This window comes from Grampus griseus (assembly GCF_964374135.1).
Source record: "Grampus griseus genome assembly, chromosome: 5".
Taxonomy (NCBI): Eukaryota; Metazoa; Chordata; class Mammalia; order Artiodactyla; family Delphinidae; genus Grampus; species Grampus griseus.
The window spans coordinates 35,489,970-35,504,810 of record NC_138998.1 but is presented as its reverse complement, the minus strand read 5'-3'; the positions used below and the strand labels follow the sequence as shown (position 1 = coordinate 35,504,810).

The window sequence follows — 14,841 nt, the reverse complement described above, 5'->3', positions numbered from 1 at the left end:
CTGATTGCCAAATGGCATGAGGGAACTTTGGGAGGGATGGAAATGTTCTGTATCTTGACTGGGGTAGAGGTTACGTTTTGTCAAAACTCGAATTGTACACTTAAAGATCTGTGCACTTCACTACATGTACATTTTTACCTCTACAAAAACAAGCAAAATAAATCACCTATTTGTGACCTTTTTCAAACTACCATTTCTCTCCACAAACTGAAAGACAACATTACAATAAGCAACTGTTACCCTCAGCCTTCAGGGGCACTGTATGGTCAAGCTCTGCCATGGTGTCAATAACAAGGCCAACACTCACTCAAACGTAAGAGCCACTCCTGTTTCAAAACCAAAAACCTATCAAGTTAAATCCACTTATGTGGATTGATTAATCATCCATTAAAAGTTTATACTTTTATCCCTAAAAATTTTTAGTCTAACCCAAGCTACATCCACTCAAAGTATACCAATTACCTCTAAAAGAGCTATCTTCTTCAGTGTGATGCTCTAAGTCTTGTGCCTTATTTTACCCAATCAGATGTTGGACTTGGAAGGAACATATCTCACAGTTCAATACAGTAATGCATTAATATGAAAATGATCCACTAAAATGTAAACTAGGGTCTCAGTCCAAAAACTGATCACACAAAGCAAGTTTAGTAAAAAGTAAATGGTAGGGAATTCCTTGGTGGTCCAGTGGTTAGGACTCCCGGCTTCCACTGAAGGGGTCACGGGTTCAATCCCTGGTCAGGGAACTAAGATCCCACGTGCCGCAGGGCACAGCCAAAAAAAAAAAAAAAAAAAGGTGAATGGTATCCCAACTCATTCTATGAAGCCAGAGTACTGTCCTGATACCAAAACCAAAGACATCACAAGAAAACTCCCAGCCATTATCTCTTTCTTTCCATATTTTGGCTGCATCGGGTCTTAGTTGTGGCACACAGGATCTTTCGCGGCGGCACGCAGGTTTCTCTCTAGTTGGGGTGTGCAGGTTTTCTCTTCTCTAGTTGTGGCACATGAGCTCAGCAGTTGTGGCGCCCAGGCTTATTTGCCCTGCAGCATGTGGGATCTTAGTTCCATGACCAGGGATCGAACCCGTATCTCCTGCATTGGAAGGCAGATTCTTTACCACTGGACCACCAGGGAAGTCCTCAAGCCATTATCTCTTATGAATGTAGATGTAAAAATCAACAAAATTAACAAGCCAAATCCAGCAACTTACAAAAAAGGATTATACACCATGGCCAAGTGAGATTTATCCCAGGAATGCAAGTTTGGTTTAATATCCCAAAATCAATTAATCTAACGTATCCACACAATAAAGAACAAAAACCATATGATGGTCAGAATATATGCAGAGAAAGCATTTGTCAAAAATCCAACATCTTAACATAATAAAGACAATCAACAAACGAACAGAAGGAAATGCCCTCAATCTGATAAACAGCATATATGAAAAACCCACAGTCAACATTACACTTAATGGGTAAAGACTAAATGCTTTCCCCTCAACTAAGATCAGGAACAAAGATTTCTGCCCTCACCACTTCTATGCAAAAGTATGAGGTATTAGGCAGGGCAATTAAGGCAAGAAATTAAGGCAATTAGGGCAATTAAGCAAGAAAGTGAAATTAAAAGTATCCAGAATGGAAAGGAAAAGTAAAACTATCTCTATTTGCAGATGACATGATCTTATATAAAGAAAATCCTGAGAGTTCCATTAATATACTATTAGAATAAAAACGTTTGGTAAGGTAGTAGGATACAAAATAAATACCCAAAAATCAACTGTATACACTTGTAATAAACAATCCAAATATGTAATTAAGATTAAAATTCCACTTACAATATCATCAAAAAGAATAAAACAATTTGACTAAAGAAGTGCAAAACCTATACTTAAAAAGCTATGTAACACTACTGAAAGATTTAGACATAAGTGGGAAAACATCCCATGTATGCGTCAGAAAACTTAATACTCTTAAGATAGTACTAATCCCCATATTGATCCACAGATTCAATGTGATCTCTATCAAAATCCTTTGCAGAAATTGATAAGCTTATCCTAAAATTCATACAGAAAGTCAAGGGACCCAGAATAGCCAAAACAAGCTTAGAAAAGAAGAACAAAGCTGGCAGACTCACATGTCCCAATTTCAAAGCTACAAAATGAAGACAATGTGATATTGGCAAAGGATGACATACAGATAATGGGACAGAACTAGAGTCCAAAAATAAACGGTCAACTGATTTCTGAGGAGGGTGCCAAGGTCATTCAAAAGTAAAATAATATTTTTTTCAAAAAACAGTACTGCAACAAGTGGACAGCCACAAATTTAAAAAATGAAGTTGGTACCTTGCCTTATAGCATATACAAAAATTAGCTAAAATAGATGAAAGACCTAAATATAAAAATCAAAATTATAAAACTTTTAATAAGCATAGGCAATTGCACAAACTCTTCAGGATCTTGAATTAAGAAATGTTTCTTAGATATGACAACAAAAGCACAGTGACAAAATTTTAAAAAATAAGTAGCACTTCATGAAAACTAGAAGATTTATGGGACTTCCCTGGTGGTCCAGTGGTTAAGAATCCGCCTTCCAATGCAGGGGATGCCTGTTCGGTCCCTGGTCAGTGAACTAAGATTCCACATGCCGCAGGGTAACTAAGCCCATGCACCACAACTACTGAGCCCGCATGCCACAACTAGAGAGAAGCCCGCATGCCATAACTTAAGACCTGACACAGCCAAAAATAAAATAAGTAAATAAACAAAATTAGCTAGGCCTATTTAAAAAAAATTTTTTTTAAAAAGCTTTTGTTTGGCAGAAGACATCATTAAGAAAGTGAAAAACAACATATAGAATGGCAGAAAATATCTGCAAATCATATTTCTGATAAGAGACCTGTCACTAAAATAAAGAATTCTTACAACTCAGTAAAAAGACAAATAATCCATCTTCAAAATTGGCAAAAGATCTGAACAGACATTTCTTCCAATAAAATATACAAATGGTCAATAAGCACACAAAAAGATGCTCATGATAATCCTTCAGTAGGGAAATGCAAATCAAAACCACAATGAAATATCACTTCATACTCACTATGATGGCTATAATCAAAAAGACATGTGTTAACAAGGATGTGGAGAAACTGGAACCTCATATACTGCTGTCAGAAATGTAAAATACTGCAGCCACTTTGGAAAACAGTCTGACAGTTCACCGAAAGGTTAAATATAAAATTACCACATGACCCAGCAATTCCCCTTCTAGGTATATACCCATGATAAATGAAAAATTATTTCTATATAAAAACCTATACAGGAATATTCATAGCAGCATTATCCATAATAGCCAAACAATGTAAACAACCCAATGTCCATCCACTGATGAATAGATAAATAAAAGGTGCTATATCCATACAATGGAATATTATTTGCTAATAAAGGAATAAAGTACTTACACATACTACCAGACGTATGAACTTTGAAAGCATTATGTTAAATAAAAGAAGCCAGTCACAAGAGACCACATATTGTAAGATTCTAGTCATATAAAATGTCCAAAGTAGGCAAATCTATAGGAAATAGATTAGTAGTTGCCTAGGGTTGGGAGGGAGAGGCGGCGGGTGGGGGGAATGAGGACTGACTGGTAAAGGATACAGAATTTCTTTTGGGGGTAATGAGAATGTTTAAAAATAGACTGTGGTGATGGCTGCACAAATCTGTGAATATACTAATAACTATTGAATTGTGCCATTTAAACGGGGGTAGGGCAGAATTTTATGGTATTTGAATTATATCTGAATTAAGCTTTTACAAAAATAAATTTTTTTGAGAAAAGTATGGTAGAATCTAGGTGGTGGACACAAATGTTGACTAAAATTTCTTTTAACCTGCTTGTCTGAAATTTTTCATGAAATGTTAAAAGCAGGAAAAATCACAGCATAAAAAAGTTTCACCATCACCAATAACACACCAAAACAATGATCTATCCACAACCATTTTTATGCATCTAGAGTCTCCCAAATTAATTAGGGACTGTTCACCCAAAAGTTGTCCAAAGCGGATTTTAGAATTCTGGAGTCCCTGATTTACATTCACAACGAAACTCAGAGAATAAGAATTAGTTCTCCAAATTACAAACAAGGTGAGGGTGACTTAATTTTACGTAAACCTCCGTTGAGTTTTGAGAATAAAAAGGATTCTGTTCACCTGTTGGCAAACAGGACAAATAGGGAATTTTACATGTCCAGGCAGTTTTAAAGGTTTGGGAAACATCCTCTGCAAATGTTATGGCAGACTAGAGCAGATTATTTTACCTTTTGGCCAGTTTCAACATTGCTGGTTCTCAAGTTTTAGAAAGCAAGTAATTTGACACTGAATTTTTTTTTTTTTTTTGGCTGTATTGGGTCTTCGGCGTTGCACGCGGGTTTTCTCTAGTTGCAGCGAGCGAGGGCTACTCTTCGTTGGGGTGCGCATGCTTCTCATTGTGGTGGCTTCTGTTGCTGCAGAGCACGGGCTCTAGGCACGCAGGTTTCAGTAGTTGCAGCATACGGGCTCAGTAGTTGCAGCACGCGGGCTCTAAAGTTAGAAGGTTTCGGTAGTTGTGGCAGGTGGGCTCAGTAGTTGCAGTGCAGGCTCTAGGGCACACGGGCTTCAGTAGTTGTGGCTCACGGGCTCTACAGCACAGGCTCCGTAGTTGTGGCACATGTGCTTAGCTGCTCCACAGCATGTGGGATCTTCCCAGACCAGGGATCGAACCCACGTCCCCTACACTGGCAGGCAGATTCTTAACCACTGCGCCTCCAGGGAAGTCCTGACACTTAATTTTTAAGAAGTTTAGAATAACTCCCAGAATAGTTACTAATTCAGAAAAAAAATATTTTAATGTATACACATTAGGCTTGAATTTTAGCCAAATTTTAAATACATGTCACTAGAGAAATCAAGATCCAAATTCAGGATGATATGTACTCTATAACTGGAGTGACCACATGGCCCAGTTTGCCCAGGACTGTACTAATTTAGAGCTGTTATTCCCACATCCCACCCAACTTAACAATTGTCTCATGTTTTTCATTTTTTAAATATTATTATGAATAACTGCATTAAAGTAAGATAGTATGGGTTTGTTATATTTCCACTTTATACTTCCACCTTCTACCATGGCTTTGCCTAGTACTCTGTGGAGTACAGGTGAAGTTAACAGAGTTCTCACTTCAACTTCTGGTTCAATCTAAAAACCAACCACTGAGAACCCATCTCTCTCTTTCCTGACCCTTTCCTGAACAAAGAAGTACACCTGGACACTAACTCTATCCAGATGTGGGTGCTGATAGCAGAATGTTTGAAGCTGCTGTCCCGGCCAGCCACTTGGTGTACATGCTAGTTGTGCCACAGCTATTCTTCAGCTTGCAAAATGCGCATAACCTCCAGGCCTCCATCAGCTGGGTCAGTGGGATATGTAAGGTGTTTGTAAGGTGTTCGTGAAATACATACAGGAAAGAGACTCTGTGTATTCCTGTGCATAATGTACAGAGAGAGTAATCTGCACTTAATGCTACAGTAGTTTCGCTATTAATTTAATTGGATTTACACGATACAGCAAATATTTATTTTATTTGGTGACATTTCACAGCAATTATTATAAATTTAAATTATTTTTAGCATCTCCTTTCATGCTCAAGTGCCCCAGTTTACACAAAGAGTATATGGTCACACTACAATAAACAACGACCTTATTCCCTATCAAGTTGTAGTGGACTACATGAGGGAATTCATAGACATAACTACATAAAGCATCTCCTGGGTCCTCAAAACCATGAACCCGAAGGGATGGCAAGGGTCAGCCAACCAGAAAACTAACTAATATCACACTATTACTACAGTAAAGCTATTTTTGAACTGCCGTGATTCTTAAACAAATACAAAAAAACCAAACCAATTCTACATGAGATGAACATTCTATACAACCTAAAACTATGTGATACAAAGATTCTAAGTTCTATTACTTCTTTGTTGATTCATAAAGTGCTTCAGAATCATAAAGTGCTTCAGAATCACATATTAACCCTGAGGACTTCATTGACTTTGAGCATCTAAACAGAGTTTAGGTTAGAAGGAGGCATGAAAACAGTTTAAGTACCTTAACAAAGAAAAACTCCATTGTTTTGGATAGCAAATAATTATTCATGACTTCAAACGGCATCTTTTAAAATATAACTCATTAAATAGCCTTAAAAAGTATCAAACACATTTGAACGAGTATAGGACAAAACTATGTATTTTTTTAATTCTTAAAAGACAATTATTTTCCTTAAGAGACAAGTTGGCCCAAGGTGATCCGAGGTTCCTGGAGGAATTTCAAAACCTTTCAAGTCTAAGAACAGAAAACAATAAAAAACATTCCTTTTGCCCGTAACAGCTCTTACATTCTAGATGAATACCTTAACAGACAGGACAAAATCTGGAGGAAAAACAAATATCCAACTTTGACCTTTGAAAAAAATGTACTATAGGGTTATCATAGAAGGATAGTTTTTCCATTCTCAATGAACCCCAAATAAAAATCTCAGGTCATCTTTTCATTCAGTTCAAAACTTAAATTTGAAAATGGCAGATTTAAATTTTCAACATTAGATGTCATTAAAGATTCTATATCACATGTAATCAATAAGTATTTATAATAAAAAACCTTTAACTCAAGTATGATATACTGTAGTCAACATCTCAGTGAAGGTGGTAGGGCAGGTCTTACATCTACTCCAAAAGAGTCTAAGGTTTAGGAAGAGACCTTCAAGACGGTGGAGGAGTAAGACATGGAGATCACCTTCCTCCCCACAGATACATCAGAAATACATTTATATGTGGAACACTCCTACAGAACACCAACTGAATGCTGGTAGCAGACCTCAGACTTCCCAAAAGGGTAATGGTGCTCCAGCTGGGCATCAGGCCTATGCCTCTGAGGTGGGAGAGCCGAGTTCAGGACACAGGTCCACCACAAACCTCCCAGCTCCACGTAATATCAAACGGGGAAAGCTCTCCCAGAGATCTCCATCTCAATGCTAAAACCCACCTCTACTCAAGAACCAGCAACCTACAGTGCTGGACACCCTATGCCAAACAACCAGCAAGATAGGAACACAACCCCACCCATTAGCAGAGAGGCTGCCTAAAATCATAAGGTCACAGACACCCAAAAACACACCAACGGACGCAGTCCTGCCCAACAGAAAGACAAGATGCATCCTCATCCACCAGAACACAGGCACTAGTCCCCTCCACCAGGAAGCCTACACAACTCACTGAACCAACCTGAGCCACTGGTGGCAGACACCAAAAACAACAGGAACTATGAACCTGCAGCCTGTGAAAAGGAGACCCCAAACACAGTAAATTAAGCAAAATTACAAGACAGAGAAACACACATCAGATGAAAGAGCAAGGTAAAAACCCACCAGACCAAACAAATGAAGAGGAAATAGGCAGTCTACCTGAAAAAGAATTCAGGGTAATGATAGTAAATATGATGCAAAATCTTGGAAAGAGACTGGAAAAAATACAAAAAAACATTTAACAAGGACCTAGAAGAACTAAAGAACAAACAAACTGATGAAAAACACAATATGAAATTAAAAATTCTCTAGAAGGAATCAATAGCAGAATAACTGAGGCACAAGAATGGATAAGTGACCTGAAAGATAAATAGTAGAAATAACTACCGCAGAGCAGAATAAAGAAAAAAGAATGAAAAGAATTGAGAACAGTCTTAGACATCTCTGGGACAACATTAAATGCACCAACATTCGAATTACAGGGGTCCCAGAGGAGAAGAGAAAAAGAAAGGGACTGAGAAAATATTTGAAGAGATTATAGTTGAAAACTTCCCTAACATGGGAAAGGAAATAGCCACCCAAATCCGGGAAGAGCAGAGAGTCGCATACAGGATAAATCCAAGGAGAAACACACCAAGATGCATATTAATCAAACAAACTATCTAAAATTAAGTACAAAGAAAAAATATTAAAAGCAGCAAGGGAAAAACAACAAATAGCATACAAGAGAATCCCCAAAAGGTTAAAAGCTGATCTTTCAGCAGAAACTCTGCAAGCCAGAAGGGAGTGGCAGCACATATTTAAAGTGATGAAAGGGAAGAACCTACAAACAAGATTACTCTACCCAGCAAGGATCTCATTCAGATTCAACAGAGAAATTAAAATCTTTATAGACAAGCAAAAGCCAAGAGAATTCAGCAACACCAAACCAGCTTTACAACAAAGGATAAAGGAACTTCTCTAGGCAGGAAACACAAGAGAATGAAAAGACCTACAATAACAAACCTAAAACAATTGAGAAAATGGTCATAGGAATGTACATATTGATAATTAGCTTAACTGTGAAAGGATTAAATGCTCCCACCAAAAGACACAGACTGGCTGAATGGATACAAAAACAAGACCCGTATATATACTGTCTACAAGAGACCCACTTCAGACCTAGGGACACATACAGAATGAAAGTGAGGGGATGGAAAAAGATATTCCATGCAAATGGAAACCAAAAGAAAGCTGGAGTAGCAATACTCATATCAGATAAAATAGACATTAAAATAAAGAATGTTTCAAGAGACAAGGAAGGACACTACATAATGATCAAAGGATCAATCCAAAAAGAACATATAACAATTATAAATATATATGCACCCAACATAGGAGCATCTCAACACATAAGGCAACTGTTGACAGCTATAAAAGAGAAAATCGACAGTAACACAATCATAGTGGGGGGACTTAAAAACATCACTTACACCAATGGACAGGTCCTCCAGACAGAAAACTAATAAGGAAACATAAGCTTTAAATGACACAACAGACCAGATAGATTTAATTGATATTTATAGGACATTCCATCCAAAAACAGCAGATTACACTTTCTTCTCAAGTGCACACGGCACATTCTCCAGGATAGAGCATATCTTGGGTCACAAATCAAGCCTTGGTAAATTTAAGAAAATTGAAATCGTATCAAGTATCTTTTCCAACCACAATGCTATAACACTAGATATCAATTACAGGAAAAATTCTATAAAAAATACAAACACAGGGCTTCCCTGGTGGCGCAGTGGTTGACAGTCCACCTGCGGATGCAGGGGACATGGGTTCGTGCCCCAGCCCAGGAGGATCCCACATGCTGCGGAGCGGCTGGGCCTGTGAGCCCTGGCCACTGAGCCTGCGCGTCTGGAGCCTGTGCTCCACAACGGGAGAGGCCACAACAGTGAGAGGCCCACATACCGTAAAAAAAATAATAAAATAATAAACAAATGGGACCTAATGAAACTTAAAAGCTTCTGCACAGGTAAGGAAACCATAAACAAGATGAAAAGACAACCCTCACAATGGGAGAAAATATTTGCAAATGAATCAACGGACAAAGGATTTATCTCCAAAATTTACAAGCAGCTCCTGCAAGCTCAATATCAAAGAAACAAACAACCCAATCCAAAACTAGGCAGAAGACCTAAATAGACATTTCTCTAAAGAAGATATACAGATTGCCAACAAACACATGAAAGCATGCTCAACATCACTAATCATTAAAGAAATGCAAATCAAAACTACAATGAGATATCATCTCACACCAGTCAGTATGGCCATCATCAAAAAATCTACAAAGAATAAATGCTGGAGACGGTGTGGAAAAAAGGGAACCCTCTTGCACTGTTGGTGGGAATGTAAATTGATACAGCCACTATGGAGAACAGTATGGAGGGTCCTTAAAAAACTAAAAATAGAACTACCATATGACCCAGCAATCCCACTACTGGGCATATACCCTCTGAAAACCGTAATTCAAAAAGAGTCACATACCACAATGTTCATTGCAGCTCTATTTACAATTGCCAGGACATGGAAGCAACCTAAGCGTCCATCAACAGATGAATGGATAAAGAAGATGTGGCACATATATACAATGGAATATTACTCAGCCATAAAAAGAAACAAAACTGAGTTATCTGTAGTGAGGTGGATGGACCTAGAGACTGTCATACAGAGTGAAGTAAGTCAGAAGAAAAATAAATACTGTATGCTAACACATATATATGGCATCTAAAAAAAAAAGGTTCTGAAGAACCTACGGGCAGGACAGGAATAAAGATGCAGATGTAGAGAATGGACTTGAGGACACAAGGAGGGGGAAGGGTAAGATGGGACGAAGTGAGAAAGTGGTATAGACATATAAACACTATCAAATTTAAAATAGATAGCTAGTGGGAAGCAGCCACATAGCACAGGGAGATCAGCTAGGTGCTTTGTGACCACCTAGAGGGATGGGATAGGGAGGGTGGGAGGGAGACACAAGAGGAAGGAGATATGGGGATATATGTATATGTATAGCTGATTCACTTTGTTATAAAGCAGAAACTAATACACCATTGTAAAGCAATTATACTCCAATAAAGATGTTTTTTAAAAAAAAGAGTCTAAGACTTAGATGGGACTAAAAGTGGGAAACTTGACAAGTAGTCCAAAGAACATTACTCTTATAATCTTGCCTTAATAAAACTGAAAAAAGTTACTATGTCTAATGTTTGCTACATACATATATTCATATACAACACTGAATAGTTGTAAAAACTTTTTAAAGAAAAGCTGACTGCCTATGCTCTTGTTTATGTGAGATAAGATCTTAACTAAATAACATTATATCAGCTGTTTAAGGAAAAGAATAATCTCTGCCTTGGATGGTTAACCACAGTGGCCCTCAAGAAAAAGAAAAGCCAGCTATGTTTTTTCAGCTTAGGAAGCTAGAACTCATAAAGGTCCTTTCCAGCTCTAAAATGATACTCTGTGGGTAAAACTAATGAAAACAGCCCAAATCCTTTTACAGAATTTAGGTAGGTCTCTCCCTAATTTCTATCATGCAAAAATGTCTTTTTCAAAAACCCTGAAAAATACTGAGATGTACCAGAACAGGAATCAAAATGAGCTCTTTCCCCACTTTAATTTATCAACTAAGATTTACACACAACTGTCAGAGGCACAATAGATGTACAACGTAAGCTTGGGTCCAGTACCTGTATTTCACACCAGAGGGAAAGGTGGTTTCAGTGGTAAGCTATGGAAAATAGATGCCTACTTAGATTTCTGGGTGGACCTCTCAGAATATCATATTTCACTTACTTTACTCTGCAACCCCCCCCATATTTAAACATCTCTTTACTTAAATGTTTCTTATGATCAATGACACATCATAGATCATATCATCAGAAAGTATTTACATATTATGGCTTACTTATAGGGTTTTTTTTTTCCCCTCCTTAGGAGTTCATGAAATAATCATAGATGTGATGAAATGTTATTTTCCTGGATTGCTCCTCTTGAAAATGCTTTCAATTTGTTTTACATCTAATTGTTAGTAAAGTAAAAAAGACAACAACAATGGGAATTCCCTGGCAGTCCGGTTGTTAGGACCCGGCACTTTCACTGCCTGGGCCCAGGTTGGATCCCTAGTCTGGGAAGTAAGATCCCACAAGCAGCCAAGCAGCACAGCCGGGGGGAAAAAAAAAAGAAAGAAAGAAAGAAAAAAAAAGAAGACACATGCTTGCTTATGCTACAAAACATAAAGAACCTTGAAATAAAAATAAGGTAACCAGCAATTCACCTGGGTCTCAGATATATCAAACTTATAAGATTCTCTTTAAAATTCAAGTTGAACAAAAAAAACCCACACCAGCTAGCACGAATACTGTATGTTCTGTACACCGGAGTCAGGTAACTTGGAAACTGAATCTTTTAACTTCCTGCTGTCACTCAATTTTGTGTAAATACTGTTTTCAAATCAGCACATATTTTTCAAAGTCTGTAAATTAGGTTTGAATCCTCCTAATAACACAGTCATTTCCTCTACTAGCACAAAGATGAATCTTTTCAATGATTTTATGGCTCAAAATTAAAGGGAGAAGAAAAATGCTTTGTAAGTTAACTAGTGTACGGGAAAGAGCTGTATGTTGAGGTTTACATAAGCTTCTGAGGCCAAAAACTAAGGGTTAGCGTGTCTTCATTCCCCTTTATGATCTTGAGAAAGAGCTCCAACTAGTCTGAGCATTAGTTTTCCTCGGTTTAAAGGAGTTTATCAGCTACCTTAATCTTTACTAATTTGTTCAACAAATACTTATTTGAATGTTTACTAGAGAGTAAGCAATTACTAATGGAGAGGACCCACTAAGATGTGACTAGACACCACCTTTATAAGAGAATACTGCCGAAAAGACAATTCTACCTGACTTAGAACACCAATTCCCACCTGGTGTTTAAAGTTCCACACATCCTGAATGAAACGTAATGAAGTAATTTCTTTTAGCCGGGCCCTAAACAGCGTGTGGGAGGTAAATTTCGCTTAAATCGCAATTCAAAATCGCGCGGGTTCCCGCTGACAACACTGATTGTGCGGGTCTGAGAGAACTCCAGGCCAACGAAAATTTTAACACAGAAGTGAAAGCGAAGGTACTCGATTCAGAAGCGAGACGAAAGAAGAGGGTCTGAAGAAGGGCGTCGGAGGTGACGAGAAACGCAGAGGCGGCCCAAACTACTCCCTCCACTCGGCACATTGAGTTAACTTCTCCCGCACCCGGGACTCGCGACCCCCCGGTTCCCGGGCGCGGTGGCGGCGGCCTGCGTCCCGGAAGGGGCTCGCAAAGGCCGGGAGCGGGTCCCATCGCAAACCAACTTGAAAAATAAGGAGTGAGCGGGATGGGGGCGGGGCTGGACACACGCTCCATCCCTCGGAGAAGGATGGGGGGAGGGGAACGGAGTGAGCGACCCTCCGGCCACCGGCCCCGACCCCGGGAGGGCGCTGACGGGGGCTTGGGGAGAGGGCGCGCGGTCACGCGGCCTCATCCAGGGCCGGTCTCGCCGCCGCGGACCCCAAGGGGGGAAACCCGGCGAGCCCCACCGAGGGCAGGCGGGAAACGGGGTGGCGGGAAGACTGGAGGCCCGCCCAGCTCCAACGCCGCACGCGAGGCCCCGACCCCGCTCTGCCTTCGGCGGGCCCCGGGAGCTCCACAAAAGGCTGCCCGACTCCCGAAGGGGCTGGGTAAGGGCTGAGGAAGCCCCCCTCACAGACAGACAGGCAGACAGACAGACACACACACACACACACACACACACACAGACGCCCGCTCGCCTCCCTACCCCCACCCTCCGACCGCGCTCCGCGGGCTCTGAGCCCCACAGCGACGCGGGGGAGGCTGGGGCCAGCAGCGCGACCACGGGAAGCTGACGCCCTCCCCGACGCCAGGAGCTCAGCGGGCGCAGGAACCCCGACACGCAGACAAAAATCAACAAAGCACCTGCCGCTCCCGAGGAGAAAACATGCCACAGGCCCCGACTGGAGGCTCTCCGACGCGCCGCTGCCAGGGCCGCAGGGCTCCGCTGGCGGGCTGGGGTGAGGAGGCGGGGAAGGGCCCCGCGCGGTAGCTCCCCGGCCCCGGAGCCTTGCCTCCGTCCGGAAGCGGTGAGGCAGGGACCCCCCACGCCAGAGACTGACCTTGGAGTCTCCGTTGCACAGAGCCATCGGGGCTGGGGCGGCGGCGGCGGCGGCCAGAGATGAGACGGGGCGGGAGAGGGCCGGTGGGGTCGACGCCACGGGCCGGGGCTGAGGAGGAGGCCTGGTCGAGGAGCGGGCGGGAGGCGCGGAGAGGAGCTGGCCGCCTGCGAAGCGCCGAGTGGAGCAGCAGTCGCGGAGCACGGGCCCCAGCGCCGCGGGAGAGCACAGACCAGCAGCGCGCACGCTGCCCCCGCCTCCTGCTTCCGCACTGGCCGGCCACTGGGAGGAGCCAGAGCCCTTGTGGCTAGGCTGCCGAGCAGCGAACACCCGCAGCTGCCGCCGCCGCCGCCACTGCTGCTGCAGCCCAATAAGCCCGCCTCTGGAGGAGGGGACTTCGGCGTCCGGCCCCGCCTCCAGGTCCGTCCGGACCGCCGAGGCCCGCCCCCGGTAGAAGAAACCTGCGGGTCTCAGGCCTGCCCACCCACAAGAGGAGGGGCCTGCGGCGCCTGGCCGCGCCCCCGCCCCTGTCTGGCCCGCCCTTTGGAGGAGGAGCCCGCGGCGCCCAGCTTAGCTGCCCCGGTCCCGCCCCCGTACCCGGCAGCAGGCGCTGAGAGGAAGGCCGGTGGCGCCCTGCCCCACCCCCGCCACTAAAGCCGGCATCGGAGAAAAACCCAAGCTGCCGTTCGCTTCCTGTTGGCCCGCCGGCCCGCAGCCTTTAATGCGAGAGAGGCTGGTGACACTGAAGAGGAGGCCTCCAGAGAGCTGAGTCGCTGGGGAACGCTTACCCGGTGGTGCGGCCTCATCCCAGGTTGCGGGTCATGGGGGAGGCCAAGGCTGCTTTGAAGAGTTTCGTGGTGACCTCAACGTGGACTTAAAAGTGACATTTGATCACTTAGGTCCCTCAAAAGTTCTACAGCGGGTGCAGAATTTCCAAAAGGAAGGGGTTTGGGAGTGGCAACCTGGTGGGAAACTGGACCGACGGAGTAGAGCTCTGTTTGCACAGCAGTATTTTTATTTGGATTGTTTGTGGGAAAGGGAGGAACTGTAGTCTCTCCAGCTACTCACTGATACCCGTCAATGCAAGTATTACAGTACCTTGAATTTGGTCACCTGTGGGTCTAAACCAGGGTTGGGGAATAAATAATAACACTTGGGGCGGCTTTCCGTTTACAAAGCCTTTTAACAGATATTCAGTTAATATTATAATATGGCCAATATTTGCTGAGCTCATGCTGTGTGTCAAGCTCTAGTCCAGGTATTAAGGAGCTAGAGTGAGACTGCCCTGACTTCCAAAAACT

At 42.3% G+C, this 14,841-nt stretch overlaps 1 protein-coding gene across 2 annotated transcripts in view; it reads right to left on the bottom strand.

The window, feature by feature from the left end:
* Nucleotides 1-14,841, bottom strand: part of GMPS (guanine monophosphate synthase) — a 99,103-nt gene that overhangs the window by 83,969 nt on the left and 293 nt on the right. Inside the window, exon 1 of one of the 2 annotated variants that reach the window (XM_082654778.1) lies at nucleotides 13,544-13,808. The exons of the other annotated variant lie outside the window; for it this stretch is intronic. Within the exon in view, the coding sequence (XP_082510904.1) occupies nucleotides 13,544-13,570 (27 nt within the window). The 5' untranslated portion in view covers nucleotides 13,571-13,808. Of the gene's footprint in view, nucleotides 1-13,543; nucleotides 13,809-14,841 lie in introns of those variants that run through there. 2 annotated transcript variants of the gene reach the window in all.